General features: G+C 53.5%; 2 protein-coding genes across 2 annotated transcripts; both read left to right on the top strand.

The window, feature by feature from the left end:
- Positions 1-3,745: 3,745 nt before the first annotated feature.
- Positions 3,746-5,595, top strand: LOC103016278 (cathelicidin-6-like). Its single transcript, XM_028163182.2, has 4 exons — positions 3,746-3,943; positions 4,579-4,686; positions 4,813-4,884; positions 5,494-5,595. The coding sequence occupies exons 1-4, from the start codon at positions 3,746-3,748 to the stop codon at positions 5,593-5,595; spliced, it is 480 nt and encodes a 159-aa protein (XP_028018983.2).
- A 5,742-nt stretch (positions 5,596-11,337) lies between these two features.
- Positions 11,338-13,244, top strand: LOC130709074 (protegrin-5-like). Its single transcript, XM_057555107.1, has 4 exons — positions 11,338-11,535; positions 12,172-12,279; positions 12,422-12,493; positions 13,097-13,244. The coding sequence occupies exons 1-4, from the start codon at positions 11,338-11,340 to the stop codon at positions 13,157-13,159; spliced, it is 441 nt and encodes a 146-aa protein (XP_057411090.1). The 3' UTR covers positions 13,160-13,244.
- Positions 13,245-27,816: the final 14,572 nt, after the last annotated feature.

The raw sequence follows: 27,816 nt of genomic DNA, 5'->3' as shown, positions 1-27,816 counted from the left end.
ATACTGCTCCAAATGTTCTCATGTAGACAGTGTTGCACACATGACGAACTATGTCTTAGAAATTTAATTTCTAGGGTAGAAATTGTAGTCAAAAACAACAAACAAAAACATATATACTGTATTGTGCACAATTTTTTCATGCAACATGTTTGTGAGAATCTACCATGTTTTTGTATGTATTACAGTTGGGCAAATTTTTATTGCTTAGTTAGTATTCCACTGTACGAATATACCAGAATATGTTTACTTTCACTATTGATGGATATTTGTGGAGTTTACACACCATTCTTTTTAAATGGCTGCACTCTAGGACATAGAAAGCACAGAGCATTCCCACCGACACATGTCTGGAAGGTTTCCAGTCCCCAAGTAGGCAAAAAGAAGATGCAGGACGCATCTTGCTTCCTTTGTCCTCATGCACATGAGTGAGCGTCCATGAGGGAGGCTCCTGAAAAGTGGGACTTCTTGGGGGGACACTGATAATGGCCTGCACTGTGCCAGGCTTCTCCAAGTGAGCATGTCCAGGGGGGTGGGTATGGAGTGGACGGCTGCTGTCCCCCTTTACCCCCAGGAGTCGGGGAAGGCTCTATGGAGACTGAGTCTCTGGACCTCACCTTGAACTTCGGATGGGAGGAATTTCTCCATGGGGGAGAGGAGGGCCTTCTGTGCAACTGTAAGAAATCTTCCATTTTACAGACAAAGAGAAGGAGGGGCAGCTGGTGAAAGTCTGGTTTAAGTTGACCTAGGTGGTCAGCAGGTTGGGCAGAGGCCGGAACCGGGGGACCAGAAGCCAGGGCGCTCAGCCCTGGCCCTGCTCCTTCTCTTAACCACTCTGCTCTGTTTGCCTGGAAGTCCTGGGCTCTGGGGCCGGGATGAGGATGTGTCTAAACACAGGTGAGGCTGTGCTTTGTCCAGTTGGGGGTTTTAAGTGCAGAGCATGATGGGGAAGGAAGGCTGGCTCAACCAGACTGGGCGGGGAAATAGAGGGGAGCTGGGAAAGGTGGGAGCCCCAGGTTGGGGACGAGGTGGTGACAACACTCTTGCAGCAGCCTCTGCAGGAGCCTCTGCTCCCATCTCTTGGCTGGTGTGTCCTCTGTTGGGTTAGGAGGGGGCGTGGGGAGAGTGCCCAGGGCCCAGCCTGACCATCTCAGGGCACAGCTACTGTGGCCTCAGAGATCCTCCCTCTCTTGATGCTGCCCCTTTATCCACCCCACCGCCCCCCGCTTCCTTCTCCCCCTGCTTCTCTCTCTCTCTCTCTAAGCAAGAGCCCAGAGAGAGAACTGCAGGAAAATGGAGCCATGTGGGTTTCTCTGAGGCCATTGGAGTTGGGTTCACTCTCCCTTGCTGCTGAGAGTTCCACCAGAGCAGAGTATTTGCAAGGAAGTCACAGCTGGTGAGAGGCAAACCAAGAATTCAAACACACGTCTGCCTGACTCCAGAGTCTAAGGTCCTGGGTAGCCGTGGGGACGGCTTTCTGGCCTGTTGATACTAGTAGCTGCTCTTTATGGAGCATCAGTTATAGGCCAGTTGCTCCCAAGGTCTTTCCCAGGGTTGACTCCTTTATCAGACCTTGTCCTTGAACAACCGGTTGCCTGTTCCCATGGAAGGATGGGGAAGGGGACCTCAGTCCTAAGGTTTAGGAAATGCAATGGTGCAGAGGCAGGAAAGCAAAGGGAGGATTACAGACACCCAGTAACCATGTGAATTGCTAATTATTTTCTACTGTAATCACCTTCTTTTCCTCCGTTGACTTGGGGAAAGGACACAAATTGACCAAGAGGCCCCTGGGGCAACACCTGGACTGGGAAACCACGTTGCACAGAAGCCCAGCTCTCCTTCCTTCTCCAAGGCTGAGTGTGCAACCAGCGCCATCCATCCAGGCTGCCACCTTCTGAGGTGCCCTGGCCATGCCCCCAAGGGTCCTGCAGGCCGGCTGAGTCCAGGAGCTACCGCAGGCCCCACAACTACATGGTCATTCCTCCAGAAAACTGTACAAGAATCTCCTTCTTGGCCTGTGGCCCCTCTATTGCTTTGGCCCATGATCTTTCCGGCTGTGTTCTCACCACCTCCCACACTGGCCCCCCCAGCCTGGTGTCTGATCCACAGCGCTGGACAGGGAGCCACTGGGGCTCAAATCAGAAGAGACTTCCTGAGGCTGTGGGAGCCAAGAGGAGGAGGTGTCATTTCTGGTTGGAGGTCAGGGAAGCCTTCCCCAGGAAGGGCAGCGCAAGCAGAGGGATCAGGCGCAGAGACGGGGAAGAGCAGGGGGCTCAGCGCTGTCTGAGTGGTTGCGGTGGATGGGGCAGCCTGACACCTGAGGCCTGCAGGGCAGGGGCTGAGGGCAGCAGGGAGCATCAAGACCCAGACCCTGACGCCCCTGCCTCAAGGCAGCGGGGGAAATGGCCACATCAGTGCTTGGCGTGAGCCCCTAGACAATGGTGCGGAGGGCGGACAGTGGTCTGGGGAGAGCCTGGAACCAGAGAAGGTGGAGTCTGGAGGCTGTGGCTACGCTTGAGAGGAGAGAAGACGGTGGTAGGAGCTGGGCCGGGCTGGTGGGAGGCCAGAGGGAGTGTCCTCAGGAGGAAGAAGGAGCAGGTGGGGCTCCCAGGCTTTCAGCTCAGGGCTCCTGCGGCGGCACCCAGCCAACAGCAGCCAACAGCCCAGTGCGGACAACCGGGGCACTCATGGGAGTCTTGAGCTCAGAGATACAGACCAGTGATGTGTGTCCTTGATAACTGGCATCTTGAGAAGGGCTTTGCCCAGGAGTGTGTGAGGACTGGGAGGAGAAGCAGCCCGGATGCACCTGTGCCAGCCCTGCCTCTTCGGAGGAGGGTCCTTGGAGGAGACCGAGCAGGAGCCACGGGGGAGGCAGGAGGGCACCCAGGAGAGGGGCATCAGGGGAGAACTGGTCAAGGGCCATTTCAGGAGGACAGAGAGGTCCCCAGAGTCTGTATAGTCGAAGACAAGGCTTGAGTGTGAATTTGGATCCAGTGAGGACTGGCCAGCCTGCAGTGGCCTGGAGTGTGAGAGACGGCAGTGAATTGGGGTCCCAGTGCAGATGACCCCTCCCATGCTTGGTTGAGGAGGGGTCAGGGGAACAGGCCATGTCTGGTGGGGACCTGTGGAGAACTATTTGACCCGGAAAACAGTGTGGAAGAATCCAGGACAGGAGACAGATGCAGCCAAGCCCCTGACTGGCGGAGGGCTGGACCCAAGGACAGGAAGGTGGAGGTTGAAGTCTGCCTAGGGACAGGCTGGGCGGGTAAGACTCTAGTAGGGGTTGGTGCTGTCATCCATTTATCCAACGTTAACTGAGTGCCGCTTGGGTTCCAGGCAGTGCCTGGAGTTGGAGGTTGGTGCCGAATACACTCCTTTACCCTATTCCTGCGGAGGCCAGAGTGAGGAGGCAGAGGGGACGTAAGACAGAGCCTGGTCCTCCCTCTCCTGAAGGACTCAACGCTCTTGAGCAACCCTGCCTTTGACACTCCCCATGGGCCCCAGGAGAGGCCAAGATGTTGTCAGGGAGATGGAGAAACCATTTCTTCACCTTCACAGGAGGCTTCCCTTGCCCACTGCCCAGCAATCCCGTGAGGCAACAGCAGGAGCTGAGGCAAGGCCAGGTCACAGCCGGGGAGGAGATCAGGGATGGGGCAGGTCAGGGAGACGTGTGGTTGGGCCATTGCATCAGGCCCAGGAGGGCGTAAAGGACGGTCCTGCATGCTGGGAGGAGACCGACTTGGGGACCATGGAGACTCAGAGGGCCAGCCTTGCCCTGGGGCGGTGGCCACTGTGGCTACTGCTGCTGGGACTAGTGGTGCCCTCGGCCAGCGCCCAGGCCCTCAGCTACAGGGAAGCTGTGCTCCGTGCTGTGGATCGCCTCAACGAGCAGTCCTCAGAAGCTAATCTCTACCGCCTCCTGGAGCTGGACCCGCCTCCGAAGGCCGTGAGTCAGGAGGGCCCTGGGGAGGGGGCTGTCTCCTGCCAACCCTGGCCACACTGTCACCGCCTCTGCTCCGGCTGTACCTCCTGTCAGGAAGGCACTTCTCCCTCTAGGTGGGCTCCCACCTCTTCCAGGAAACCTTCCCAGAGCTGGGTCCCCTCCCAGCATGAGGCTTCCTGCCTTAGCATCTCTACTGTGGGAACAGGCGCCCTGTACACCCTGTTCGGGCTTAAGGGCCTTCTGCGAGCTCCAGGGATAGAGGGTGGTCACTGGCTCTGCCATGTGGCCTCCCTGCTAAAGTCCCCTCTGCTCCTCGTTGTCTCCCTACCAGGGAGGGCTCTGCTCAGCCTCGAGGTTCCAGTGACAAGGTGTTTCCTTGCAGGTGGTCCCTGACTTGCCTCCGCCCCTCTGTGGGGAAGGTGTTCTCATCAGAGCTGGTCTGAGGTCCCCTCCTGCTCTCTGTGTGCCCACGAGGCCAGGAGTGGGTTCTGTCCCCTTCCCCTGTGCACCCAGCACCAAGCCCAGGGCCAGGCACACAGGAGGGGCTGGAGAGGCTGCCGTCTAGGTGGGGGCAGGGAGACAGATCAGAGAAGGGAGCATGAGCTCAGCTTCGTTTCCCCACTTTGATCCTGGACCAGGACGAGGACCCGGACACCCCGAAGCCTGTAAGCTTCACGGTGAAGGAGACCGTGTGCCCCAGGACATCACAGCAGCTCCCGGAGCAGTGTGACTTCAAGGAGAATGGGGTGAGGCTGGGGGCTGGGGGCTCCCTGGGAGCTGAACAGGGGCTTGGGGACCATTTCCAGCCCCTGGTGTGAGGCTGGGAGGTTATGGCCTGGTGGTTCCAGTTTGACCCGAGCCTCCCCTTCCAGCTGGTGAAACAGTGTGTGGGGACAGTCACTCTGGACCAGGTCAAGGGCCAAATGAACATCACCTGTGATGAGGTGAGTGGCCCCTTCTGAGCTGCAGGGGTTGCTGGGGGGGGTTGGACTGTGTAACATCCTTTGGACCAATTACCTGCTGCCCCTTCATGAGCAGAGAAAGGCCCTCCTACCCTGGCCCCTCCCTCACCCGAGCCCCAGGCCTCCAGGACTGGCTCTGCCATCCCTTAGAGCAGTGGTTCTCTAAGTGGGGTCCCCACCCGGGAACCTGACAGAAAGGCAGATCCCCAGGCCCCACTCAGACCTCCTGAATCAGACTCTGGGCTGGGGCCCAGTCATTTGCATTTTCACCAGGCCTCCAGGAGATTCTGACTGTGCTGAGTTCTGAGAGGCACTGACTAGAGCAATGTGCTTTCAGCCCCTGCTCCCATCCAGCTTTGCTGGGATGGGCTTGTGACCCTGGGAAGCTCCTTGCCATCTGTGGGCCCCAGTTTCCTTATCTGTCTGTGGGTGTAGGGATTCAACCTTGTGCTCCAAATGTCATAGCCAGAGGGCAAACTGGGGCCCCAAGTCTCCTGGTGTGGTCCTGGAAAGGGGTGTCCAGGTGAGGAGCGGTCTTGTGTTACCCCTGGGTCCATCCCCACAAGTATCCTGGTTCTTCCTCGTTCATAGGTGCAGAGTGTTGGGAGATTTAGTCGGCTGCGTAAGAGGATCCGAAAAGTCTGGCGGAAAATTGGTCCGATAGCTGGCCTGATAATCGGCCGTTTTGGGTAAATTGTGAGCCCATGGAGGAATCCTACAGGTGTCTGCCTTGGCTCAAGCTTCTGGACTCTGAAAAATAAAATATTCTGAAAGCAAATTCCTCCATTATTTAATTTCACTTGTCTCGTCTCCTCCCACTTACTGGGACCAAATCCTTAACTATGGGAGGCCTCCTATATGTGCCTGTGTGTGTGTGTGTGTGTGTGTGTGTGTATGTGTGTCTGTCTGTCTGTGAGAGTGTGTGTTTTTCTGTGTATGTATGTGATTGCACATGCAAAATACAGGAATGCTTGTTCTTTCCAGAAGGGCATGTTGTGAGGCAGCAGGGCCAAGAGGTCCAGGACATCGTCTCCATTCTCAAGTCCCTCCCATTCCATGGACCAGGCCATGAACATGCCTAAATGAACACTGACAAAAAAAAAATTGAATATTTTTCATCTCAGCCCTTGAGACGGGAGATGTAATTGGCCCCTGGCTGGGAGGTCTGCAGGCCTTGTCAGTGCCTTCAAAAGTGATTGACTGGTAAGAGGGTCTGCTCTTTGACCGTTAGACACCTCTTACCTTTGTGAGAAGGTGACAGACCCTTTTATGAATGGCACTGGGTCTCAGGCCATGGTACCCTTGGCATGTCAATTTTCCTCGAAGGCAAAAGTCTGGATGGTGAGTTCCATTGGGGAGTGATGTCCACAGTGTTATGGACGTGCAAAGGAGGGGACTTGAGCCCAGTATGGGGGAGATGAGGGTGCTCCAGCAAGGTAGAGCGAGGAGTGACACTCTGCTCAGTGCTCCAGGCAGGCATGCAAGGGTGGGGTCGGGTAGGAGTGGAGCGATGGACAGACCCAGGTCCTAAAGGGCACTAGGGAGCAAATGATGGTTTTAACATGGATGAGCAGATCCGTGTCCATCTTAGCCATCACTCTGGCTTCAGTGTGTGTGTGTGTATGTGTGTGTGTGTTCATGAGGGGTGAATCCTGAGGGGCCCAGCAAGGAGGTGTCCCCCCGGGGCAGTGGCCACGGAGAGAAGAGAGACGATAGAATGGGAGGGTTGCCCAAGAGGCTGGCAGCGTGTGGGGTAGACTGGGATGGAGTGTCTGCAGAGAGGATGAGGCAGGTTGATTCCCTGACAGGCTGGACAATGCGGGGGGTGGGTTCTGAGAACGTGATCATGGACTGATCAGTGTCCTGGTGTAGGTATGAGATGAGTGTGGGGGGAAGTGACGGTTGAGTTTGACTACATTGGTTCTGAAATGCCAAGGGGTTGTTGGTCCCTGGGCGGGGCACTGGGCAGTAGGTGCTGTGAGTGCCCTGCCCAGATCCCCCTCACTGGGCGGCTGCCCCCCCGTCCCCCAGCTGTTTGAAATGTGCAATACGGATGCTAATGGCTCACAGGTGCCCCCTTCACAGCTGCCTTCACAGCCTCCCAGGAGATGCCTGGGGGGTTGTGTCCGCTCTGCCCTCAGCCTGTGGATGGGGACTGACTATGAGGGGACATCAAAGCCCAGCCCCCGCCTCAGTCAGTCCTAAAGCAGGGGTTCCAGGCTTTTGTGGGTGAGGCTGAAGCTCGTCTCAGGGTAGAACACGTCCCTGCTCAGCTCCTTCCTCTGCCCTATCCTGCTCCCCTCCGCCTCCCTCCTCCCGACAACACCCCTCAATAAATCAGATGCCTCTCACTTCCCAGCTGAGGCTCTGCTTCTAGGGAACGTGGCCTGTGATGGCGGTGGAGCTGTGCAGAGTTCATCCACTCGTCCCAGGTGGGTCAGGTGTGGGGCCTGATGTGCAGAGAAGAGAGACGGGCCCGAGGCGTCCAGGGTGGTGGTGCAGGAGGGGAGTGGGGTGGGCGTGGTGCTGTAAGCCAAGGGGCACTGAGGATTTTACAAAGTGGTCAGGGTAGGACAGGAGCCCACGAGGCCCAGGGAGTTGAAATATTGTATGTACATATCAAATGATAAGTGTACATCTTGTGGAGTCTTTGCTATATGTATACATTTTTGTAACGCACCTAGAAATCTTATCTCCCTTCCAGTTGCTACCCCTTCCCCATATCCATGACCCTGACTTCGAAACCGTTAGGTTAGTGTTCCCAGATTTGAAACTCATAGGTAATTGAACTATAACATATGTACTGTATTGTGCACAATTTTTTCATGCAACATGTTTGTGAGAATCTACCATGTTTTTGTATGTATTACAGTTGGGCAAATTTTTATTGCTTAGTTAGTATTCCACTGTACGAATATACCAGAATATGTTTACTTTCACTATTGATGGATATTTGTGGAGTTTACACACCATTCTTTTTAAATGGCTGCACTCTAGGACGTAGAAAGCACAGAGCATTCCCACCGACACATGTCTGGAAGGTTTCCAGTCCCCAAGTAGGCAAAAAGAAGATGCAGGACGCATCTTGCTTCCTTTGTCCTCATGCACATGAGTGAGCGTCCATGAGGGAGGCTCCTGAAAAGTGGGACTTCTTGGGGGGACACTGATAATGGCCTGCACTGTGCCAGGCTTCTCCAAGTGAGCATGTCCAGGGGGGTGGGTATGGAGTGGACGGCTGCTGTCCCCCTTTACCCCCAGGAGTCGGGGAAGGCTCTATGGAGACTGAGTCTCTGGACCTCACCTTGAACTTCGGATGGGAGGAATTTCTCCATGGGGGAGAGGAGGGCCTTCTGTGCAACTGTAAGAAATCTTCCATTTTACAGACAAAGAGAAGGAGGGGCAGCTGGTGAAAGTCTGGTTTAAGTTGACCTAGGTGGTCAGCAGGTTGGGCAGAGGCCGGAACCGGGGGACCAGAAGCCAGGGCGCTCAGCCCTGGCCCTGCTCCTTCTCTTAACCACTCTGCTCTGTTTGCCTGGAAGTCCTGGGCTCTGGGGCCGGGATGAGGATGTGTCTAAACACAGGTGAGGCTGTGCTTTGTCCAGTTGGGGGTTTTAAGTGCAGAGCATGATGGGGAAGGAAGGCTGGCTCAACCAGACTGGGCGGGGAAATAGAGGGGAGCTGGGAAAGGTGGGAGCCCCAGGTTGGGGACGAGGTGGTGACAACACTCTTGCAGCAGCCTCTGCAGGAGCCTCTGCTCCCATCTCTTGGCTGGTGTGTCCTCTGTTGGGTTAGGAGGGGGCGTGGGGAGAGTGCCCAGGGCCCAGCCTGACCATCTCAGGGCACAGCTACTGTGGCCTCAGAGATCCTCCCTCTCTTGATGCTGCTCCTTTACCCACCCCACCGCCCCCCGCTTCCTTCTCCCCCTGCTTCTCTCTCTCTCTCTCTCTAAGCAAGAGCCCAGAGAGAGAACTGCAGGAAAATGGAGCCATGTGGGTTTCCCTGAGGCCATTGGAGTTGGGTTCACTCTCCCTTGCTGCTGAGAGTTCCACCAGAGCAGAGTATTTGCAAGGAAGTCACAGCTGGTGAGAGGCAAATCAAGAATTCAAACACACGTCTGCCTGACTCCAGAGTCTAAGGTCCTGGGTAGCCGTGGGGACGGCTTTCTGGCCTGTTGATACTAATAGCTGCTCTTTATGGAGCATCAGTTATAGGCCAGTTGCTCCCAAGGTCTTTCCCAGGGTTGATGCCTTTATCAGACCTTGTCCTTGAACAACCGGTTGCCTGTTCCCATGGAAGGATGGGGAAGGGGACCTCAGTCCTAAGGTTTAGGAAATGCAATGGTGCAGAGGCAGGAAAGCAAAGGGAGGATTACAGACACCCAGTAACCATGTGTATTGCTAATTATTTTCTACTGTAATCACCTCCTTTTCCTCCCTTGACTTGGGGAAAGGACACAGCTTGACCAAGAGGCCCCTGGGGCAACACCTGGACTGGGAAACCACGTTGCACAGAAGCCCAGCTCTCCTTCCTTCTCCAAGGCTGAGTGTGCAACCAGCGCCATCCATCCAGGCTGCCACCTTCTGAGGTGCCCTGGCCATGCCCCCAAGGGTCCTGCAGGCCGGCTGAGTCCAGGAGCTACCCCAGGCCCCACAACTACATGGTCATTCCTCCAGAAAACTGTACAAGAATCTCCTTCTTGGCCTGTGGCCCCTCTATTGCTTTGGCCCATGATCCTTCCGGCTGTGTTCTCACCACCTCCCACACTGGCCCCCCCAGCCTGGTGTCTGATCCACAGCGCTGGACAGGGAGCCACTGGGGGTCAAATCAGAAGAGACTTCCTGAGGCTGTGGGAGCCAAGAGGAGGAGGTGTCATTTCTGGTTGGAGGTCAGGGAAGCCTTCCCCAGGAAGGGCAGCGCAAGCAGAGGGATCAGGCGCAGAGACGGGGAAGAGCAGGGGGCTCAGCGCTGTCTGAGTGGTTGCGGTGGATGGGGCAGCCTGACACCTGAGGCCTGCAGGGCAGGGGCTGAGGGCAGCAGGGAGCATCAAGACCCAGACCCTGACGCCCCTGCCTCAAGGCAGCGGGGGAAATGGCCACATCAGTGCTTGGCGTGAGCCCCTAGACAATGGTGTGGAGGGTGGACAGTGGTCTGGGGAGAGCCTGGAACCAGAGAAGGTGGAGTCCGGAGGCTGTGGCTACGCTTGAGAGGAGAGAAGACGGTGGTAGGAGCTGGGCCGGGCTGGTGGGAGGCCAGAGGGAGTGTCCTCAGGAGGAAGAAGGAGCAGGTGGGGCTCCCAGGCTTTCAGCTCAGGGCTCCTGCGGCGGCACCCAGCCAACAGCAGCCAACAGCCCAGTGCGGACAACCGGGGCACTCATGGGAGTCTTGAGCTCAGAGATACAGACCAGTGATGTGTGTCCTTGATAACTGGCATCTTGAGAAGGGCTTTGCCCAGGAGTGTGTGAGGACTGGGAGGAGAAGCAGCCCGGATGCACCTGTGCCAGCCCTGCCTCTTCGGAGGAGGGTCCTTGGAGGAGACCGAGCAGGAGCCACGGGGGAGGGAGGAGGGCACCCAGGAGAGGGGCATCAGGGGAGAACTGGTCAAGGGCCATTTCAGGAGGACAGAGGGGTCCCCAGAGTCTGTATAGTCAAAGACAAGGCTTGAGTGTGAATTTGGATCCAGTGAGGACTGGCCAGCCTGCAGTGGCCTGGAGTGTGAGAGTTGGTAGTGAATTGGGGTCCCAGTGCAGATGACCCCTCCCATGCTTGGTTGAGGAGGGGTCAGGGGAACAGGCCATGTCTGGTGGGGACCTGTGGAGAACTATTTGACCCAGAAAACAGTGTGGAAGAATCCAGGACAGGAGACAGATGCAGCCAAGCCCCTGACTGGCTGAGGGCTGAACCCAAGGACAGGAAGGTGGAGGTTGAAGTCTGCCTAGGGACAGGCTGGGCGGGTAAGGCTCTAGTAGGGGTTGGTGCTGTCATCCATTTATCCAACGTTAACTGAGTGCCGCCTGGGTTCCAGGCAGTGCCTGGAGTTGGAGGTTGGTGCCGAATACACTCCTTTACCCTATTCCTGCGGAGGCCAGAGTGAGGAGGCAGAGGGGACGTAAGACAGAGCCTGGTCCTCCCTCTCCTGAAGGACTCAACGCTCTTGAGCAACCCTGCCTTTGACACTCCCCATGGGCCCCAGGAGAGGCCAAGATGTTGTCAGGGAGATGGAGAAACCATTTCTTCACCTTCGCAGGAGGCTTCCCTTGCCCACTGCCCAGCAATCCCGTGAGGCAACAGCAGGGGCTGAGGCAAGGCCAGGTCACAGCCGGGGAGGAGATCAGGGATGGGGCAGGTCAGGGAGACGTGTGGTTGGGCCATTGCATCAGGCCCAGGAGGGACATAAAGGACGGTCCTGCATGCTGGGAGGAGACCGACTTGGGGACCATGGAGACTCAGAGGGCCAGCCTTGCCCTGGGGCGGTGGCCACTGTGGCTACTGCTGCTGGGACTAGTGGTGCCCTCGGCCAGTGCCCAGGCCCTCAGCTACAGGGAAGCTGTGCTCCGTGCTGTGGATCGCCTCAACGAGCAGTCCTCAGAAGCTAATCTCTACCGCCTCCTGGAGCTGGACCCACTTCCCAAGGCCGTGAGTCAGGAGGGCCCTGGGGAGGGGGCTGTCTCCCGCCAGCCCTGGCCACACTGTCACCGCCTCTGCTCAGGCTGTACCTCCTGTCAGGAAGGCACTTCTCCCTCTAGGTGGGCTCCCACGTCTTCCAGGAAACCTTCCCAGAGCTGGGTCCCCTCCCAGCACGAGGCTTCCTGCCTTAGCATCTCTACTGTGGGAACAGGCGCCCTGTACACCCCTTTTGGGCCTAAGGGTTCTCTGGGAGCTCCAGGGATAGAGGGGGGCCCCTGGCTCTGCCATGTGACTTCCCTGCTTTAAGTTCCCTCTTAACTCGGTGTCCCCCTACCCAGGAACGACTCTGCTCAGCCTGGAGGTTCCAGTGACAAGGTGTTTCCTTGCAGGTGGTCCCTGACTTGCCTCCGCCCCTCTGTGGGGAAGGTGTTCTCATCAGAGCTGGTCTGAGGTCCCCTCCTGCTCTCTGTGTGCCCACGAGGCCAGGAGTGGGCTCTGCCCCCTTCCCCTGTGCACCCAGCACCAAGCCCAGGGCCAGGCACACAGGAGGGGCTGGAGAGGCTGCCGTCTAGGTGGGGGCAGGGAGACAGATCAGAGAAGGAAGCATGAGCTCAGCTTAGCCACCCCACTTTGATCCTGGACCAGGACGAGGACCCGGACACCCCGAAGCCTGTAAGCTTCACGGTGAAGGAGACCGTGTGCCCCAGGACATCGCAGCAGCCCCCGGAGCAGTGTGACTTCAAGGAGAATGGGGTGAGGCTGGGGGCTGGGGGCACTGGCGGATGCTTCCCAGGGATCTGAACAGGGGGCTTTGGGGAAGATTTCCAGCCCCTGTGTTGAGTTTGGGAGGTGATGACTCAAGGGTTCCAGTTTGACCTCGAGCCTCCCTTTCCAGCTGGTGAAACAGTGTGTGGGGACAGTCACCCTGGACCAGTCCAAGGACCAATCTGACATAAACTGTAATGAGGTGAGCGGCCCCTTCTGTGTTGTGGAGCTGATAATGGGATGGGTTGTGGAACATCCTTTGGACCAAATACCCACTGCCCCTTCGAGGGCAGAGAAAGGCCCTCCTACCCTGGTCCCTCCCTCACCCGAGCCCCAGGTCTCCAGGACTGGCTCTGCCATCCCTTAGAGCAGTGGTTCTCTAAGTGGGGTCCCCACCCGGGAACCTGACAGAAAGGCAGATCCCCAGGCCCCACTCAGACCTCCTGAATCAGACTCGGCTGGGGCCCAGCCATTTGCATTTTCACAAGGCCTCCAGGAGATTCTGACTGTGCTGAATTCTGAGAGGCACTGACTAGAGTAATGTGCTTTCAGCCCCTGCTCCAGTCCAGCTTTGTTGGGATGGGCTTGTGATCCTGGGAAACCCCTTGCCATCTGTGGGCCCCAGTTTTCTCATCTGTCTGTGAGTTTAAGTATTCAACCACATGCTCCAAGTGTCACACTGGAAGTGAATTGGGGCCCCAAGCTTCCTGCAGTGACCCAGGAATGGGGGTGTTCAGGTGGGGTGTGGTCCTGTCTTAATCTTGAGCCAGTCCCCAAAAGAAGTCTGTTTCCTCCTGGTTCACAGATTCAGAGTGTGCGGCTATTACGCTGGGTGCTTCGCTTGCTCTGGAGAGGCAGGAGAAGATAGGCAAAAAGACTGAGAGAATTGGTCGGAGAATCAAAGATATCTTTGGGATATTTCAGCCCAGTGAATAGTGCTAAGAATCAGCTTATCCTGGCTCAGACTTTTGGACTCTGAAAAATAAATTCTTCTGAAAACAATTTCCTACGCATTCAAATTCACTTATCTCCTCTCCTCCGTCTTACCAGGAACAAGTCCTTAACTCTGAGAGTCCTCTTGGGTGTGGGTGTGTGTGGGTGTGTGTGTGAGTGTGTGTGTGTGTGTGTGTGTGAGAGAGAGAGAGAGAGAGAGAGAGAGAGAGAGAGAGGATCACTCCTGTTAACATAGAGATTGGTGAGGCAGCTGTTCCTTCCAGGTGGGCATGGGGAGAGGCAGCAGGGCCAAGAGGTCCAGCACAGTGTCTCCATTCTCGGGTCCCTCCCGTGCCCTTCACACGCCTCTGCCCTCCTCCTCCAACCCCCAGTAGGGACTTAAGGAGACCTGCTCTGTGTGCAGTGCTGGTGGGGATGCTGTCCTTGCTCACATGGAGGTGACAGTCCAGGAGGGGCCAGGCATTTGTTAAACACTCACAGAGACGCAGTTCAGTCTCAGGGCTAAGCCTACAGGTACAACGCCCATAGCGTTCCACTTCTCCTTGACAATCTGAAGTCTGGGAAAGCCTACCCCTCCTGGCTTTTCCTCTGGCATTGAACATATCACTGTTTCTTTAGCTGGGTCCGAGATTTCAGTGGTGGGCTTGTGTTTAGGGAATCACCTGCTACAGAAATATGCAGCATTAAAAAGACGTATCCTGAGATGTAGAGAACAAACCTATGGACACCAAGAGGGAAAGTGGCAGAGGAGGGTGGTGGTCGTGGTGGTGGGATGAATTGGGAGATTGGGATTGACATATATACACTAATATGTATAAAATGGATAACTAATAAGAACCTGCTGTATAAAAAAATAAATAAAATAAAATTCAGGGCTTCCCTGGTGGCGCAGTGGTTGAGAATCTGCCTGCTTATGCAGGGGACACGGGTTCGAGCCCTGGTCTGGGAAGATCCCACATGCCGCGGAGCAACTAGGCCCGTGAGCCACAACTACTGAGCCTGCGCGTCTGGAGCCTGTGCTCCGCAACAAGAGAGGCCGCGATAGTGAGAGGCCCGCGCACCGCGATGAAGAGTGGCCCCCGCTCGCCGCAACTAGAGAAAGCCCTCACACAGAAACGAAGACCCAACACAGCCATAAATAAAAAAAAAAAAAAAAAAAAAGAGTGGCCCCCTCTTGCCGCAACTAGAGAAAGCCCTTGCACAGAAATGAAGACCCAACACAGCCAAAAATAAATAATAAATAAATTTTTTTAAAAATCAAAAAAAAAAAAAAAAAGAAGCATCCTGCTCATTGGAGTGAAGAGCTCTGCATGAATGTGAGAGACACACAGAGTGACACACGGGTCACATCTCTGTGTGCCTGGGTGTTTCAGACACTGTCCATGTCTTGCCCACTCCCCATTCTCTAGCTGACCTTTGATCTGGGGGAGACTGGAAACACTGGGGAGTTTGAACCCAGGGAGCAGCCTCAACCAACCACTGGGGGGACTTAGTGGAAAAATACCTCCTCTTCCTCACTCCTTGGGGGGCCCACTCCCAGACGTGTCACACCTCCCCCTGAGGTCCCCAGCTGGCTTGAGCCCCTGTCGCCCACTTCTGTGACCTGTTCATTGACACGTCCTCTTCTGACTCGGGTCCTGCCCTGTCTCCCTTCTCTACATTCGTGCTGGAGCTTTCTGGAATCACCTCCCAAACAAACTACTTCCACTAAATGCTTGTCTTAGGTCTGCTTGTGGGCCAACCTGAACCAAGACACAGATTCCCCTCTCTGAGAGGGACAGAGGACAGGATCTCACAGAGCATTTACTTTGTTACCTGTCAGGCTTGTCTCCTCTTGGTGAGCAGGTGGGGCTGATTTCAGGCAGGTTAGAGGAACCTCCTGCTTCTCACTCTGCATCAACCCAAGTTGAGGAAGGAATCCCTGCAGAGGAAACCCAGGGGGTTGTGTTGTGTCTGTGCCAGAGGATACAGGCTTGCCAGAGCCAGTTGTTAAATGGTCAGGATTTTTTTGAGCTGGTTGTTAAACTCTCGGTAGCTTGAAATCGGCCTTGGTGGAAGTATTTCCATCATGGAAATCAGCAAATGTTACCTATCATTTTTGTCATAGCTGGTACATCCCTGCCCACCCTGAGAGAGGGATCACTCATCAGGATGCTATGGGTCTGTGTTGGTCACATCTCTTTCCAATTTCCTCCCATGACTGCCCATCCTGCTACCATGGCAACCCTTTTCTATCCTCAGCCCTGCCTTGTCCTTTCATATTTTACATCAGTGTTGGCCAGATGTGCCTTGCCATGACGAGGCCCTCCACATGCATATGTGACCACTGATAGTGGAAAGGGTTGGATGCTTACATTGTTTTCGTCTCCACCCTTGACCAGGGAGCCAAAGTGGTCCCTGGCAGGGAGGTCTGCAGGCCTTGTCAGTGCTTTCTAAAGTGATTGGCTGGTGAGAGTGTCTGCTGTGTGACCACTAGGCCCCTTACCCGTGAAAGAACAAGTATCAGACCCTTCCATAAATGGCTTTGAGCATCAGGCCAAGGCAGTGGCCAACAGAGGAGGGAAGAGAGAATGGAAGGAGGCGTTGCCCAAGAGGCTGGCAGAGTGCAGGGCTGACTGGGATGGAGTCACTGCAGACAGGATGAGGCAGGTTGATTCCCTGACAGGCTGGACAATGCGGCGGCGGGGTGGGGAGCTTCCAGAGAGCATGGTCACGGCCTGGTCAGTGTCCTGGTGTAGGTATGAGATGCGTGTGGGGGGAGATGAAAGTTCAGTTTTGACCAGGTTGGCTCTTAGGTGCCAGAGGGATGTTGGTCCCTGGGCGGGGCACTGGGCAGTAGGTGCTGTGAGTGCCCTGCCCAGATCCCCCTCACTGGGCGGCTGCCCCCCCGTCCCCCAGCTGTTTGAAATGTGCAATACGGATGCTAATGGCTCACAGGTGTCCCCTTCACAGCTGCCTTCACAGCCTCCCAGGAGATGCCTGGGGGGTTGTGTCCGCTCTGCCCTCAGCCTGTGGATGGGGACTGACTATGAGGGGACATCAAAGCCCAGCCCCCGCCTCAGTCAGTCCTAAAGCAGGGGTTCCAGGCTTTTGTGGGTGAGGCTGAAGCTCGTCTCAGGGTAGAACACGTCCCTGCTCAGCTCCTTCCTCTGCCCTATCCTGCTCCCCTCCGCCTCCCTCCTCCCGACAACACCCCTCAATAAATCAGATGCCTCTCACTTCCCAGCTGAGGCTCTGCTTCTAGGGAACGTGGCCTGTGATGGCGGTGGAGCTGTGCAGAGTTCATCCACTCGTCCCAGGTGGGTCAGGTGCGGGGCCTGATGTGCAGAGAAGAGAGACGGGCCCGAGGCGTCCAGGGTGGTGGTGCAGGAGGGGAGTGGGGTGGGCGTGGTGCTGTAAGCCAAGGGGCACTGAGGATTTTACAAAGTGGTCAGAGTAGGACAGGAGCCCACGAGGCCCAGGGAGATGACTCCTAATATTTTCCTATTGTTTGTGCAGATGTGAAGGCCACTAACTTCAGTGGGGGGCAGCACAGAAGCCAAACACAGCGAGTGGAGGAGAGCAAGAGGTAAGGAAGAGGGAGGGAATGAGTGAGGACAAGGAGAGGCCTCTCCATCCCCCAGACCCCTGCTGTGCCAAGGGGGGAATCTGGGCTGTAATCAGGCAAGGTCCTTGTGGACCCGGCCCTTGAGCCCCACCAGGGAGGTCTCAGGAGTTAGTTTGGGGGCTCCCGAGATGGCACAGGGCACTCCAGGTCAGCCTCAGTGGGGCAGAGGAAGAGAATTCTGAGGGGTCTAGATGTCTGAAAGGAATTGCTCTCCTGCCTGTGTGGCCCTGAGCAGGAGAATTGATCTTTCTGGGCCTCTGTCTCTCTATCTGTAATTGGGAACAGCATTATCTCCTTTAAGGGCTGGTCTGTCATTTAGGTAGAGAAGGAAGTTCAAGGACCTCATAGGGGCCGAATGTGAATTACAGAGGGTGAGAGAGCCAAGGAGACAATAGTTAGAGTGTGTTAGTCTCAGGGCACAGTGCCGGCTCATCTGTCAGTGCAGGGACCCAGAGAGACACTTGGAATTCCCATCAGAGCAGGAGGAGATGAATTAAATGCAGCCTGTGCACACAGCGGACTTCCCTGAGGGCACTGAACTGGCCCCTCTGCACTAGCCTTTCCCATGTGGCCGTTAGAAGGTAGCAGCTGGCCCAGTAGGGCGGGGGACCCTCCAGACTGCCTGTGCTCTGATGCCTGTGGGTGGGCTCAGTGATGCCCCTGCCAGTCAGAGCCCAAAAGTCTTGTCCCTCAGCCCCCATGGTCTCTCTAGCCTCAGTCCGAGGGTGAGGGCTGCCCTGGTTCCTGGGGTCCTACTTGCAGCCCCCTGTTTTCCTGTGTGCCACTCTGCCTCTGTGTCACCCCAGCCAGAGCAGGGCAGGACGCTGTCAGGGGAGACAGAGGGCTACACTGTCACTTTCATGGGCCCTAGGCACTTTCACCTTCGTGGACTCATTCATCCACAGAAAAGTATTAAAAATTACATTTTATAACTGCATTCGTACAAAGTTGAATACAATCTTGGCTAGATATAATGTTATATATTCATTGCTATTATAGTCATGTTAATATTCTGTTCATAAAAGGAATTAAAATTAAAATATTTTTGTGGGTCCCTAGAAGTATCATGGTCCGTAGGTACAGTGCCTACTCTACCTAATGGATGAGTTGGTCCCTTGGGAGGTGGTTTTTCTGGTAGCAGCGCAGGCGCCCTGGCAGGGAAGTAAATGCTGCTGCTGCCTAGGGAGACTAGGCACTTGCAGGTGTTGCTCTGAGATCGCCCCCGCTAGCCATCTATGGGTACTGCAGGGCAAGCTTGAGGGCTCATGGAGACCTCCAAGGGGGACTGCCTGCGGTTTTTTCTGCCCTGGTGTCTTGGCAGGCAGCAGGCTAGCAGCTGGGGTTCCCCTGGGGACTCGATCTTCTATTCGTGATTCTTTTGAATCTCAGCTCTATCGAATGAGATTTTGTGAAACTAGACTCTCCACTCTTCAAAGCACTGGCAACATTACTTACTGTCGGTAAAACGGAGAACTAGCTGTTACTTAGAACATAGACTTATTCCGTGTTGTCACAGAGAAGGAAACCAAAACATAGAGAAGTTATCTAAAGCTAAGGTGGTAGATAGAGCTGGCTTCCTTAGCCTCGTAGAATTCTATTTGTATTTCTTATGATTAGGGGTAGCCTCTTATGTAACTACAGAGCAATTATCAACTCTATACATTTACATGGATACAATACTTTTTCCTATATGTCAGATGATATAATCATGTGCTTTACAGAGTTTCTCACCTGCAGTATGGGTTCCAGCCTAGGGTCAGGTGTGTCAGGAAGCTGTCAGGTCTCATTTGCCTCCTTTAATCTGGAACATTTCCATAGGCTTTTGCCTCCTTTTATTCTCAAAAAGGTTTCTGTGTTTCTGTGTGTGTGTGGATGGGGGTTGGATTGTTGGGTGTTAAAATGTCAAGGTGTATGTATGTGTTGGAAGTGTTGTGCAGTGTGTTTGTGAGAGTATCGGTATGTTGTGTTCCTAGGTGTGTGAGAGTGTGTGTGTGGGTTTGAGTGTAGTTTGTGTGTATGTGAGGTTGTATAGAATGAATGTTGGTGTGAGTTTGTGGGTATATGTGTAGGTGTCAGGGTGTGTCTGAAATGTGTAGGTGGGATGTGTGTCTGGGTGTGTGTGGGTTTGTGGGGGATTTATGAGTGTGGGATGTTTCTTCTGTGTGGGGATATATCAGTAGAGTTGAGTGTGGGGATTTCTAAAGTGTGTGTGTGGATGTGTGTGTATGAGGAGTGTATAAAGTGTGTGTGTGTGTGTGTGTAATTCAGGGGTGTGTATGTGTATGTATGGCTGGGCATTCATGTGTGCACGGGTGTTGTGAGTGGGCGTGTGCAGGTTTATATGTGAGTGTAGGGGTATAGTGTCAGTGTGGTTGTGTGGGTGTTTGTGGCAGTGTGTTTGTGTACATTTATGTAAATGAAAATTTTATTTATTCTGTTTAATTTACAAAAATTAGATTAATACTGGTTAAAATATGTTTTAAGCAACATAAAAGGAAATAATGTTTTATTGACTCATCATTTCCAAGAGAAGCGTGCAACTATAGCAAGGTCTTAGGGGCAAGAATTAGACCGAAGAGTAGAAGCAGGTTACAAATAAAAGGAATGTAATGCTTATGCAATCACTCAATGTTGTAACTTTAAAAATTTCAAAAACATTTTAGTTGGTAATAATTTACAGAAAAGTAGAAAATGTACAAATAAACTTTCCTATTCTCTATTCCCAGGGTCACCTACATTTTACCTAAATTGTTTGTTTCTCTCTTTCTCTTTCCCTCCCTCTCTCTTCCTCCCTCTCTGTCTCTGTCTCTCTCAGTGGTTTCTATGTCCCCAGGGTTTGGGTTTTATTCAGCTGTGGAGCCCATCGCCGGTGCAGAGCGAGTTTGCTGCTCACAGTTCCCGGGGAGGGGGAGGAGCGGGTCGTGCTGGCCCACAGGAGAGGACAGTGACAGGCAGAGAGCCAGGGCGGGGCACTGCGGGGAAGCCCGTGTGATGTTCTCCAGGGAAGGAATGGACGAGGCTTGAGGGTGAGGCTGACCAGGTTTAGGATCGGCTAGCTTGAGTAATTTCAGTGAGCTGGGGCTGGGGTGTAGAGGCTGCCCAAGTTGTTGATGCCTGACCCTGGGGCGATTAGGACAGGGGGTTAGCGTCTCAGCAGCAGAGAGGGTGGGGTGGGGTGCTGGTCAGTTTGCATGTGAAAGGCGAGCTGAGGGAGAGTCTGCTGTCTCTAGGTATCTGCTAACCCTGGGAGGGGATGTGAAAACATCAGAAACAGAAAGTAGAAAACCTGGTTAACACAGGGCCACTTACATAATGTAATCACTGACACATCTGGATTATAGCCTCATATCTTTAGCTCACCCATTTCCTGAAGATGCCTGTTCCTGTTCCTGGATGGATCAGCTAAGTTAAAGGCAGGTGTGTGGGCTGCACCACGTGCAGCTGTTCAGCCTCCAAGATACCTGTTTATACCTGTGCATGAACAAGGGTGCTCCGCTCAGGGGGTGGAGTTGTGGGCTGTGTAGCCGCCCTGGAAGACACCCCCCAAAATTCACCTTGTTACATTTTTCACTGACTCGTGGACAGTAGTACACCATGAACTGACAGTGTGGTCAGGTGCCTGGCCGTGGGACAACAGAACGGTCAAGTCCCAATCTTTGTGGGGATAAACATTATGGCAAAACATAATGCTTTGCTCAGCACCCACAGCCCCTGTTCATGACTCCTGCAGATGCCCATGGAAAATGGCCATTCAAGGATAACATCAATGGAATCAACAAGTGAGTCAAATCTGCACTGCCCAGGTGGGGACCCATATCATGTGGATACTCCATCACACAGGGCATGGTGATCCATCTACATTCAGCATCGAACTCAAAATAAGGCCTAGCGAAGCCAGCACCTGAGGCCAAGGAAGCCTGACCAGTGTGGCTGACTGCCAGCTCCACAGCTGAGTGACAAAGGGAACGCCAGGGCAATAACCAGCGATGCCATCCCCATCGGCACAGCATACGTGGCCTATAGTATTCCAGGACTCTCAGATGGCCTATGTTTCACACCTGGATTCACAAAACACATCCAATCCACAATGGCACTGCCTTACGGTAAGAACTACCAGGAGCGCACAGTTACCCAGATCGCTCCCAGGACCTTTAATGCCCTGTCTCATCTCCAAGCAGTCGGTGCCATTGGAAGATGGAGTGGACGCTGACAGGGAACACTGAAAGGATGAGTGGACACCAAGGCTCACCTCCCAGCGGAGCGCACACTTAAGGAAGGCAGCTTGAGCTCTAAATGGGCCGATTCCCTGGAAGACCACCTTCTAGTTACGTAGAATGTTTAATTATGAGCCTCGGAAATGAGGGAGGAGGCCCACACAATCTGGAAGACTCTCCAACCACATGAGTAGTCTTTCTCACCCCACTTTTCTTCTTCCCATGCACCCCTGGAAGCTCCTAGTACTGGAATTTGCAAGTTGCCCAGAAGAGCCTTGTGGCGGGCGAGACTACCCTAGTGCTCATTGTGCTGCCTGCCCTGCTGCTGGAAGGGCAGGAGGGGCAGTGATGGTAACGATCATGAACATGAGGTGACAGCCCATAAGGTGGTCCTGCTGGTGTGGGCCCCCCATCAGGGCAGAGGGAGTTGTTCTATGATGGGTCAAGGTGTTCTATGATGGGTCTATGATGGGTCAAGGAGTATAAGGATGAAGCTGCTGGGCACGTAGGGAGGAGTCTGGGCACGTGGCGCCGGTGAGACAAGGGGAGGACTGGAGACAGGACCAGTGATCGCTGAGGGACTGGTCGTTCGACCACTTGGTTGTGAAGAGAGTAACTACCCTGGTGATGGGAATAGAAGGCCTTCGACTCACAGCGTCAAGGGTGGGAGGAGGCACCATTCACCTCTCTCTCAACTTTTGTCCGCAGCGCACCTGGCCACTTTCACCCAGACTGCTACTCTCATCCTCAGCTTGATCAGCGGCCAATGAAGAGTCTTGATCTAAGGACTCTTGGAAACCTTCCCGCAACTGCTGCCCCCAGGAGTGAACAGCCTCCACCAAGCAGGACAGAACAAGACTGACCTTCTGGATACTGATATGACTTTTTTAAGCCTCATCATGAAATTTTGAACTCTTTTATATATTTTGCACAGACTATAGTAACTGTTCTAAGTTTAAATGCTTGTGGGATTCTGACCCCACATGCGCAACACCTCCTGCTGAGCTTGCTGCTACTTAGTATGTGAAAGTCTGGCCTATACTTACCCACAACACACAAACTAGTCTAAATTCTCTCTTGTGGTGATAAAGAGTGCCTTGCCCTAGACTTCCTGCTGGCTTTTGAGGTGGGGTATGTGCAGTTGCCAACTTGCTGCATCTGGGTTAATAATAATACACTTAGCTGATTTGGCTCCAGGTGGGAGCCTGGCCAGTCCGTGTTCCAAGGGGCCTGATCATCCTCCTGGGAGTCATAGCCACGGTCACTCTCGCCTGATGTTGCCTAAGACACAGAAGACACTTGGGTCCACAGCCCTTCAGTACAGGCTGTGAGGGCGCAAGCCTATGTCTCTCAAAAGAATTCAGTTGGTTATGTGAAAATTTGGGTTGTAGCGTTGTAGGGCAATGGCTCTACCCTAGTGACCTTGCATATAAACATATAGGCCCTGCAGGCAAGGCTTGAACTGCAGCTGATCCGGATCTTGGCAGAAGGCCTTGTGATCCTCCTTGGAGCCCACTGCCTGAGTACAACAGGCCCTTCGTCCTGGCCGCCACCAGCTTCAGCACGGGATCCCCTAAGAAGCTCCTTCTCCTCTCAGTTGAGACTATGGCTGACTGGCTGGGTGGGGCTCTGTGGTAGTGGTGAAAAGATTCAAAGACATTATTTGGGTGTAGGATGGGGAAAGATGGAGCCCAGTCAGGTGAGGGGACAACCACTGTGATGTAACCGAAAGTGAGGTCTGGCTGTTCACCGCTCAAGAGCCAATAATGAGGCAAGGTTGGTGGAAAGGAAAGTTGGCTTTATTTCGATGCTGGTAAGGTGGGGAGGGTGGGGAGGTTTGGAGGGTGTCCAAACGCCCATTCCCCGCCACTGACAATCAGTGGACAAGATCTTTTATAGACAGAGGGAGGGGTTACATGCGGAAACAGTACCGTCAGCTCTGACGGTCATCTTGAAATTGCTCACATGGAGGTCTGACCAGCGTCATCTTGATTGTTTTAAGTACAGTTAATCTTCAGTTCCAGGGTCGGTTTGTTCCCATTTCCTTGAGGCCAGTTCTCGGAATTGTGGCAGCTTCTGTCATGGCTACAGCCTGGGCATCATGTAGTTAACTTCATCCACCTGGTGTGGGTTTCAGTATCTATAAGACAGCTCACAGGATGTGGCTCAGAACATTATCTATAGCCCCTGAGAGGGAACTAAAAGTCCTTAACTTTGCTCAGTGACTAAACTATTATTGTTTTGTCCTGTTTGACTGCTTTTCTTTGCTCCTGAATTTTTTCACTTCTCTGGTTAAACTTATTCTGTGGCTAAAGTTTTCTACAGACAAAAGGCAGGCTGAGGACATGGGGGGCAAGGATCATAGGGTCCTGCTCCATTTCAGAGAGAGGTGTTTCTTAGAGCTTCCGTCCTTCCAGCCACTTGCTGTGGCTCTACACACAGAGGTAAGCAGTGTGCCCTGCTTGGGGAGAGAAGAGGGCAAGGGGAGGAGGGGCCAGGAAAGAGTCAGTTCCATGGTAGGAGGGAGAGTTAGGGAAGTTTTTGTTTTTATTTTTCGATGTTTTCTTTTTTTCTGTCTTTTTCATTATTTATGATTTTGTTGTTGTTGATCTTGTTTGCTGTACCATGAGGTCCTAGCAGTCCTTCCTCTAATAGAAACTGACAGCCTATAGAGACAGAACTCACTGATGACCATGCATGATGACTAGAAATACATACATGTACAGAGCGAGAAGGACAGTGAAAAGATTTAGTTTACCTGTGAGAACCATCCCACGAATGTCTCGTATTAACAAGTGCAAAATATAAACAAACACATAAACCCCGATCAAAATGAAAGCAAGTAAAACTACCTAACATTAAAACACAGTGTAAGCAGCCGCATAGCACAGGGAGATCAGCTTGGTGCTTTGTGACCACCTAGAGGGGTGGGATAGGGAAGATGGGAGGGAGATGCAAGAGGGAGGAGATATGGGGATATGTGTATATGTATAGCTGATTCACTTCGTTATGCAGCAGAAACTAACACACCATTGTAAAGCAATTATACTCCAAAAAAGATGTTAATAAATAAATAAAAATTTTTAAAAAAGAAAAGAAAAGGAAAGGACTATCACATACGGAAATGTGGACATGTGAAAAATAAATAAATAAAACTAGTCTTTGGAACAACAACAATAAATAAATAAATAAATAAATAAATAAATAAATGCATGAGAGCAATGAAAAAAAATTAAAAAATAAAACGTAGTGTATAAAATGGTGTGAGACATTTAAGTCACTCGACAGTCTTTTAGTCAAGAAAAAGCTGTGTTTGTGTCCTTTTAAATTTCACCCTGAAGGCCTTGCAGAAGTGACGGAGGTTAAAGCTTCCAGCCTTGTTCCATCTGACAGGGGATGCAGTTCACGGTGGGCCCGTGCTCCTTTCTTATTCTCCGTTTCGGTGGACTTTCCTGCCAGCGTGTTGATGCCCTCCCCAAGCTCCGCGCTGTGCCGTCCTGTCTGTGCTGCTGAGGCAGTGAAAACTGTAGGGAAGAGAATCAGTACAAGAACACACAGCTTGAGTCTGCTGTTGCTGATGAAACTGAGCGGTGTCCTGCGACGGGAGCCACTCTTCCCCACGGTCTTTTTGGGTGAGTTTGGTGATTGCTCGTCTCTCCTGACCTCACTCCATTCTGTGATGTCATCACTGCTCAGAGAGGTTTCCTAGAGCCAACATTCTTTTCCTCTTAGGCATGCAAAGGGAAATTTTACCCTGGCAGCTCTGTAGGTCAGATGCCAGGAGGCTTGATGGCTTTCTCTGCTCTGTGTTCACAAGGCCCAGCCAAGACGGCAGGGCTGGATTCCTTTCGAGAGCCTCTAGGGGAGAATTACTACCAAGCTCGTTCAGCTTGTTGGCAGAATTTGGTCCTCTGTGCTTGTAGGACTGAGGTCGTGAATCCCTTGCCTGCTGGTGGTTGGCGTTGTTCTCAGCTTCTAGAGGCTGTCCCCAGGCTTTGGCTCATCTTTCTCCATCCTCAAAGCCATCAACTGCCAGTGGAGTTTTTCTCTTTCTTCCAATCTCTCTGACTTCTGAGAGCTTGAATTTCTTAATAATTTTTGAGCCAAGGGACCCATGTTTTCATTTTGCAAGTTATGTAGCTGACCCTGGCCAGTAGTGGCTCCACCTTTCCCACAACACTTGAAGGAGGCCCCAGAAGCCATTCTCAGTGCAACTTACTTCACTCCATACTTGCCCAACGTGTACGTGTTGTCTTCGCCCATGGTCTTGAGCATCCAGAGGACAGGGGACAGCTCAGGAAGGGAAGAAAGAGAGTGGGAGTTGGCACAGGGCAGAAAGGGACCCCCAGAGCAGCCCCTCAATGCTCATAGCAAAGCAGGTCAAAAAGTTGAGTCTCCAGGCCTCTTAAAGCAATGGACTGTAGGAGAGATGCAGGGTTGGCCAAGGTGGTGTTTGGTGGGCCAGACAGAGGCGGCCAGGGGTTCATCCAAGAGAGAGACAGGAGGTCCCATATTGGACCAAGGAAAACTCACACTGGAGCCAGAGCTCTGAGTACTGCCATCAACCCTGACTTGACCAAGACCTGCTTCCCAAGGCCACACCCCTACCCTGCCCTGGGCCTCAGTTTCTTCCTTGGCCTAATGAGACTGGTGGTAAGCCCTGCTTACCTGACTAGAGTGCTGTGAGTTCAGAGGAGGTGGATGTACAGGAGCCCTTTGTACCCTGAAGGACCAGACACACAGGTCACATCCCTGGACTCAGGTCTCCATAGACAACATGTCCATGGGAGGCTGTGAGGAGGGACAGGACACAAGGGGGCCCAGGCTCCCCTCACAGTGTGGTTTCCATGACCATCCCAAGGATTACTGTTAGGGTTGTTGCTTTGGTGACTGGATGGACCCCAGGCACCCCACTCAGTGGTGCCACTGGAAGAAAACTCACTTCGATGAGGTTGCCCATGGGCACACAGGTGACCATCATGGCAGGGAGCCATGGATGGAACCCCTTGCTTCACCAGCTTCAGGGACAACAGGGGGATCTGTCTCGTGTCCAATTCATAGCCAGGGCTTCACACCAACACAGCATGGCTCTCACCAAACACAGCTCTAGCCCACCCAAAGTCTTGCCACCCAACAGCCCTCCTAGTCTCCATCCCCATCCAATCTACAATCCCACCTCCCCAGGCTCATCTCTTGTGTGTTGTTTTAATCGAGCTCGATATCTGAAAGGAAGTTCTCCCGAGGGCGGGGGGTTGTTGCTGGAGCCATGATCAGTGGTTCTTAACTGATGGTGAGCAGTCAGAAAGGTGCCTTTAAAATCTCCAGATTACTTTATTTTGTTTTGTTTTTTCATTTTCTTTTTCTTTTTTGATTTAATATTTGTTGGCTTCCAAACTACTTTTTGGAAATAAGAAAAGCAGGTGCCACCTGGATCTATTGAGTTGGACCTGGGATCATGAGAAAGGTAGGGCTGAAGAAATGGAATCAAAGGAAATTGTGTTCTGATCTGCAGTCCATCCTTCTCCCCAGGAGATGGTCCCTTCTCTCTTTACTTCCAAAAGCGCATACTAAATGTCAGAACCTGGGTGGAGCCTCTGGAGGGGCTGTTTCTACCTTCCCAGGGCATCCACAAGCAGACTTAAGACCTCCACTAGGACATGCCAGTCTGTGGGGAGGGACCACGTAGGCACCCAGGAAAGGTGGAGGGGTGTGTGGGCCTCGTGTGAAGTGCCCTGTCTTACTCCAGCCTCCTGGAAATCGATGTCTTTATAGGCTCAGCCCACTTCCTGCCGAAGCTCGTGGTCTCCAGGAGGCAGACCCTGAGACCCTGGGGTTTGCAGGTCTTTGTCCTGGTAGAAGAATGAGGGAGGATGTGCCTTCTCAGATGTACCCGAGGCATCCAGAGTCCCCAGGCTCTGGGGACAGAGCACCCTCTGTCACCCTCTGGGGATAGACCTAGCCTCGGCCCCCAACTGTCATCTCTACATCCATGTCCCCAGTAAAACCCACTCACAGGAATGGTGCCCATGCCCACCAGTCTGCTCCATGTCTGGGGCTGGCTGTGAGCGTGGCCCTCTTCTGCAAAGCTCAGGCACCCTCCCACTCAGCCTCCACCTGGGACCAGCTCACCTTGTCACGCAGCCCCAGATGCTGCGGAGAGGAGCTGGCTAGATGTTTGTTGTCGTGGCTGGTGGTGAGATCCGGAGCCGGAGCCTGGCGCAGGCTCAGGTCCTTGGACAAGGAGGTAGGTTGGCCTCAAGTTTGGCTCTGCAGCAGCAGCAGCACGGTCACCCTGATGCCACCAAGTATTCTGGCTACAGTGTGTCGGGTGCAGCCTCTGTTTGGTTTTATGTACCCACCCCCAGAGAAGGGTGGCGCTGCCCTCCTGCCAGCTGGCCTCCTTCACCAAACCCGTGCCTGGGAAACCCCAGCCGGGCTGAGGGCTTTCCAAGAGGATGTAACCTGCCACAGCTTTTTGCTTCACATGAAGTGGGAAGTGGGAAGGAAGAAGCTGACCTGAAGCAGAGAGAGGGTCCTGACACTCAGCCCTGACCCAAGTCCCCACCCTCACAGCAGCCGTGGCTGCCTTCCCTGCTCACTGCAGAGGGCAGGAGGGAAGGCCGAATTCCCTCCCCTGGTCCCTGTGAGACGACCAGCATGGTGGGTGAGTCGGGGAATTTGGTACAAGTCTTGGGTCTCCTGTTTCCTGGATGGTAGATCCTTATTTGAGTGATTTAACCTGTAGGTTTC

The sequence above is a fragment of the Balaenoptera acutorostrata genome, chromosome 10 (genome assembly GCF_949987535.1).
Source record: "Balaenoptera acutorostrata chromosome 10, mBalAcu1.1, whole genome shotgun sequence".
NCBI lineage: Eukaryota > Metazoa > Chordata > Mammalia > Artiodactyla > Balaenopteridae > Balaenoptera > Balaenoptera acutorostrata.
The sequence above is the reverse complement of the archived record's forward strand: the minus strand, read 5'-3'. Positions and strand labels throughout refer to the sequence as shown.

Excerpts from the sequence above, each read along its gene's own strand:
- LOC103016278 (XM_028163182.2), top strand. The coding sequence starts at position 3,746 with ATGGAGACTCAGAGGGCCAGCCTTGCCCTGGGGCGGTGGCCACTGTGG. Across the intron at positions 3,944-4,578 it reads TGGACCCGCCTCCGAAGGCC|GACGAGGACCCGGACACCCC; the intron begins GTGAGTCAGGAG and ends ATCCTGGACCAG. Across the intron at positions 4,885-5,493 it reads TGAACATCACCTGTGATGAG|GTGCAGAGTGTTGGGAGATT; the intron begins GTGAGTGGCCCC and ends CCTCGTTCATAG.
- LOC130709074 (XM_057555107.1), top strand. The coding sequence starts at position 11,338 with ATGGAGACTCAGAGGGCCAGCCTTGCCCTGGGGCGGTGGCCACTGTGG. Across the intron at positions 11,536-12,171 it reads TGGACCCACTTCCCAAGGCC|GACGAGGACCCGGACACCCC; the intron begins GTGAGTCAGGAG and ends ATCCTGGACCAG. Across the intron at positions 12,280-12,421 it reads GTGACTTCAAGGAGAATGGG|CTGGTGAAACAGTGTGTGGG; the intron begins GTGAGGCTGGGG and ends CTCCCTTTCCAG.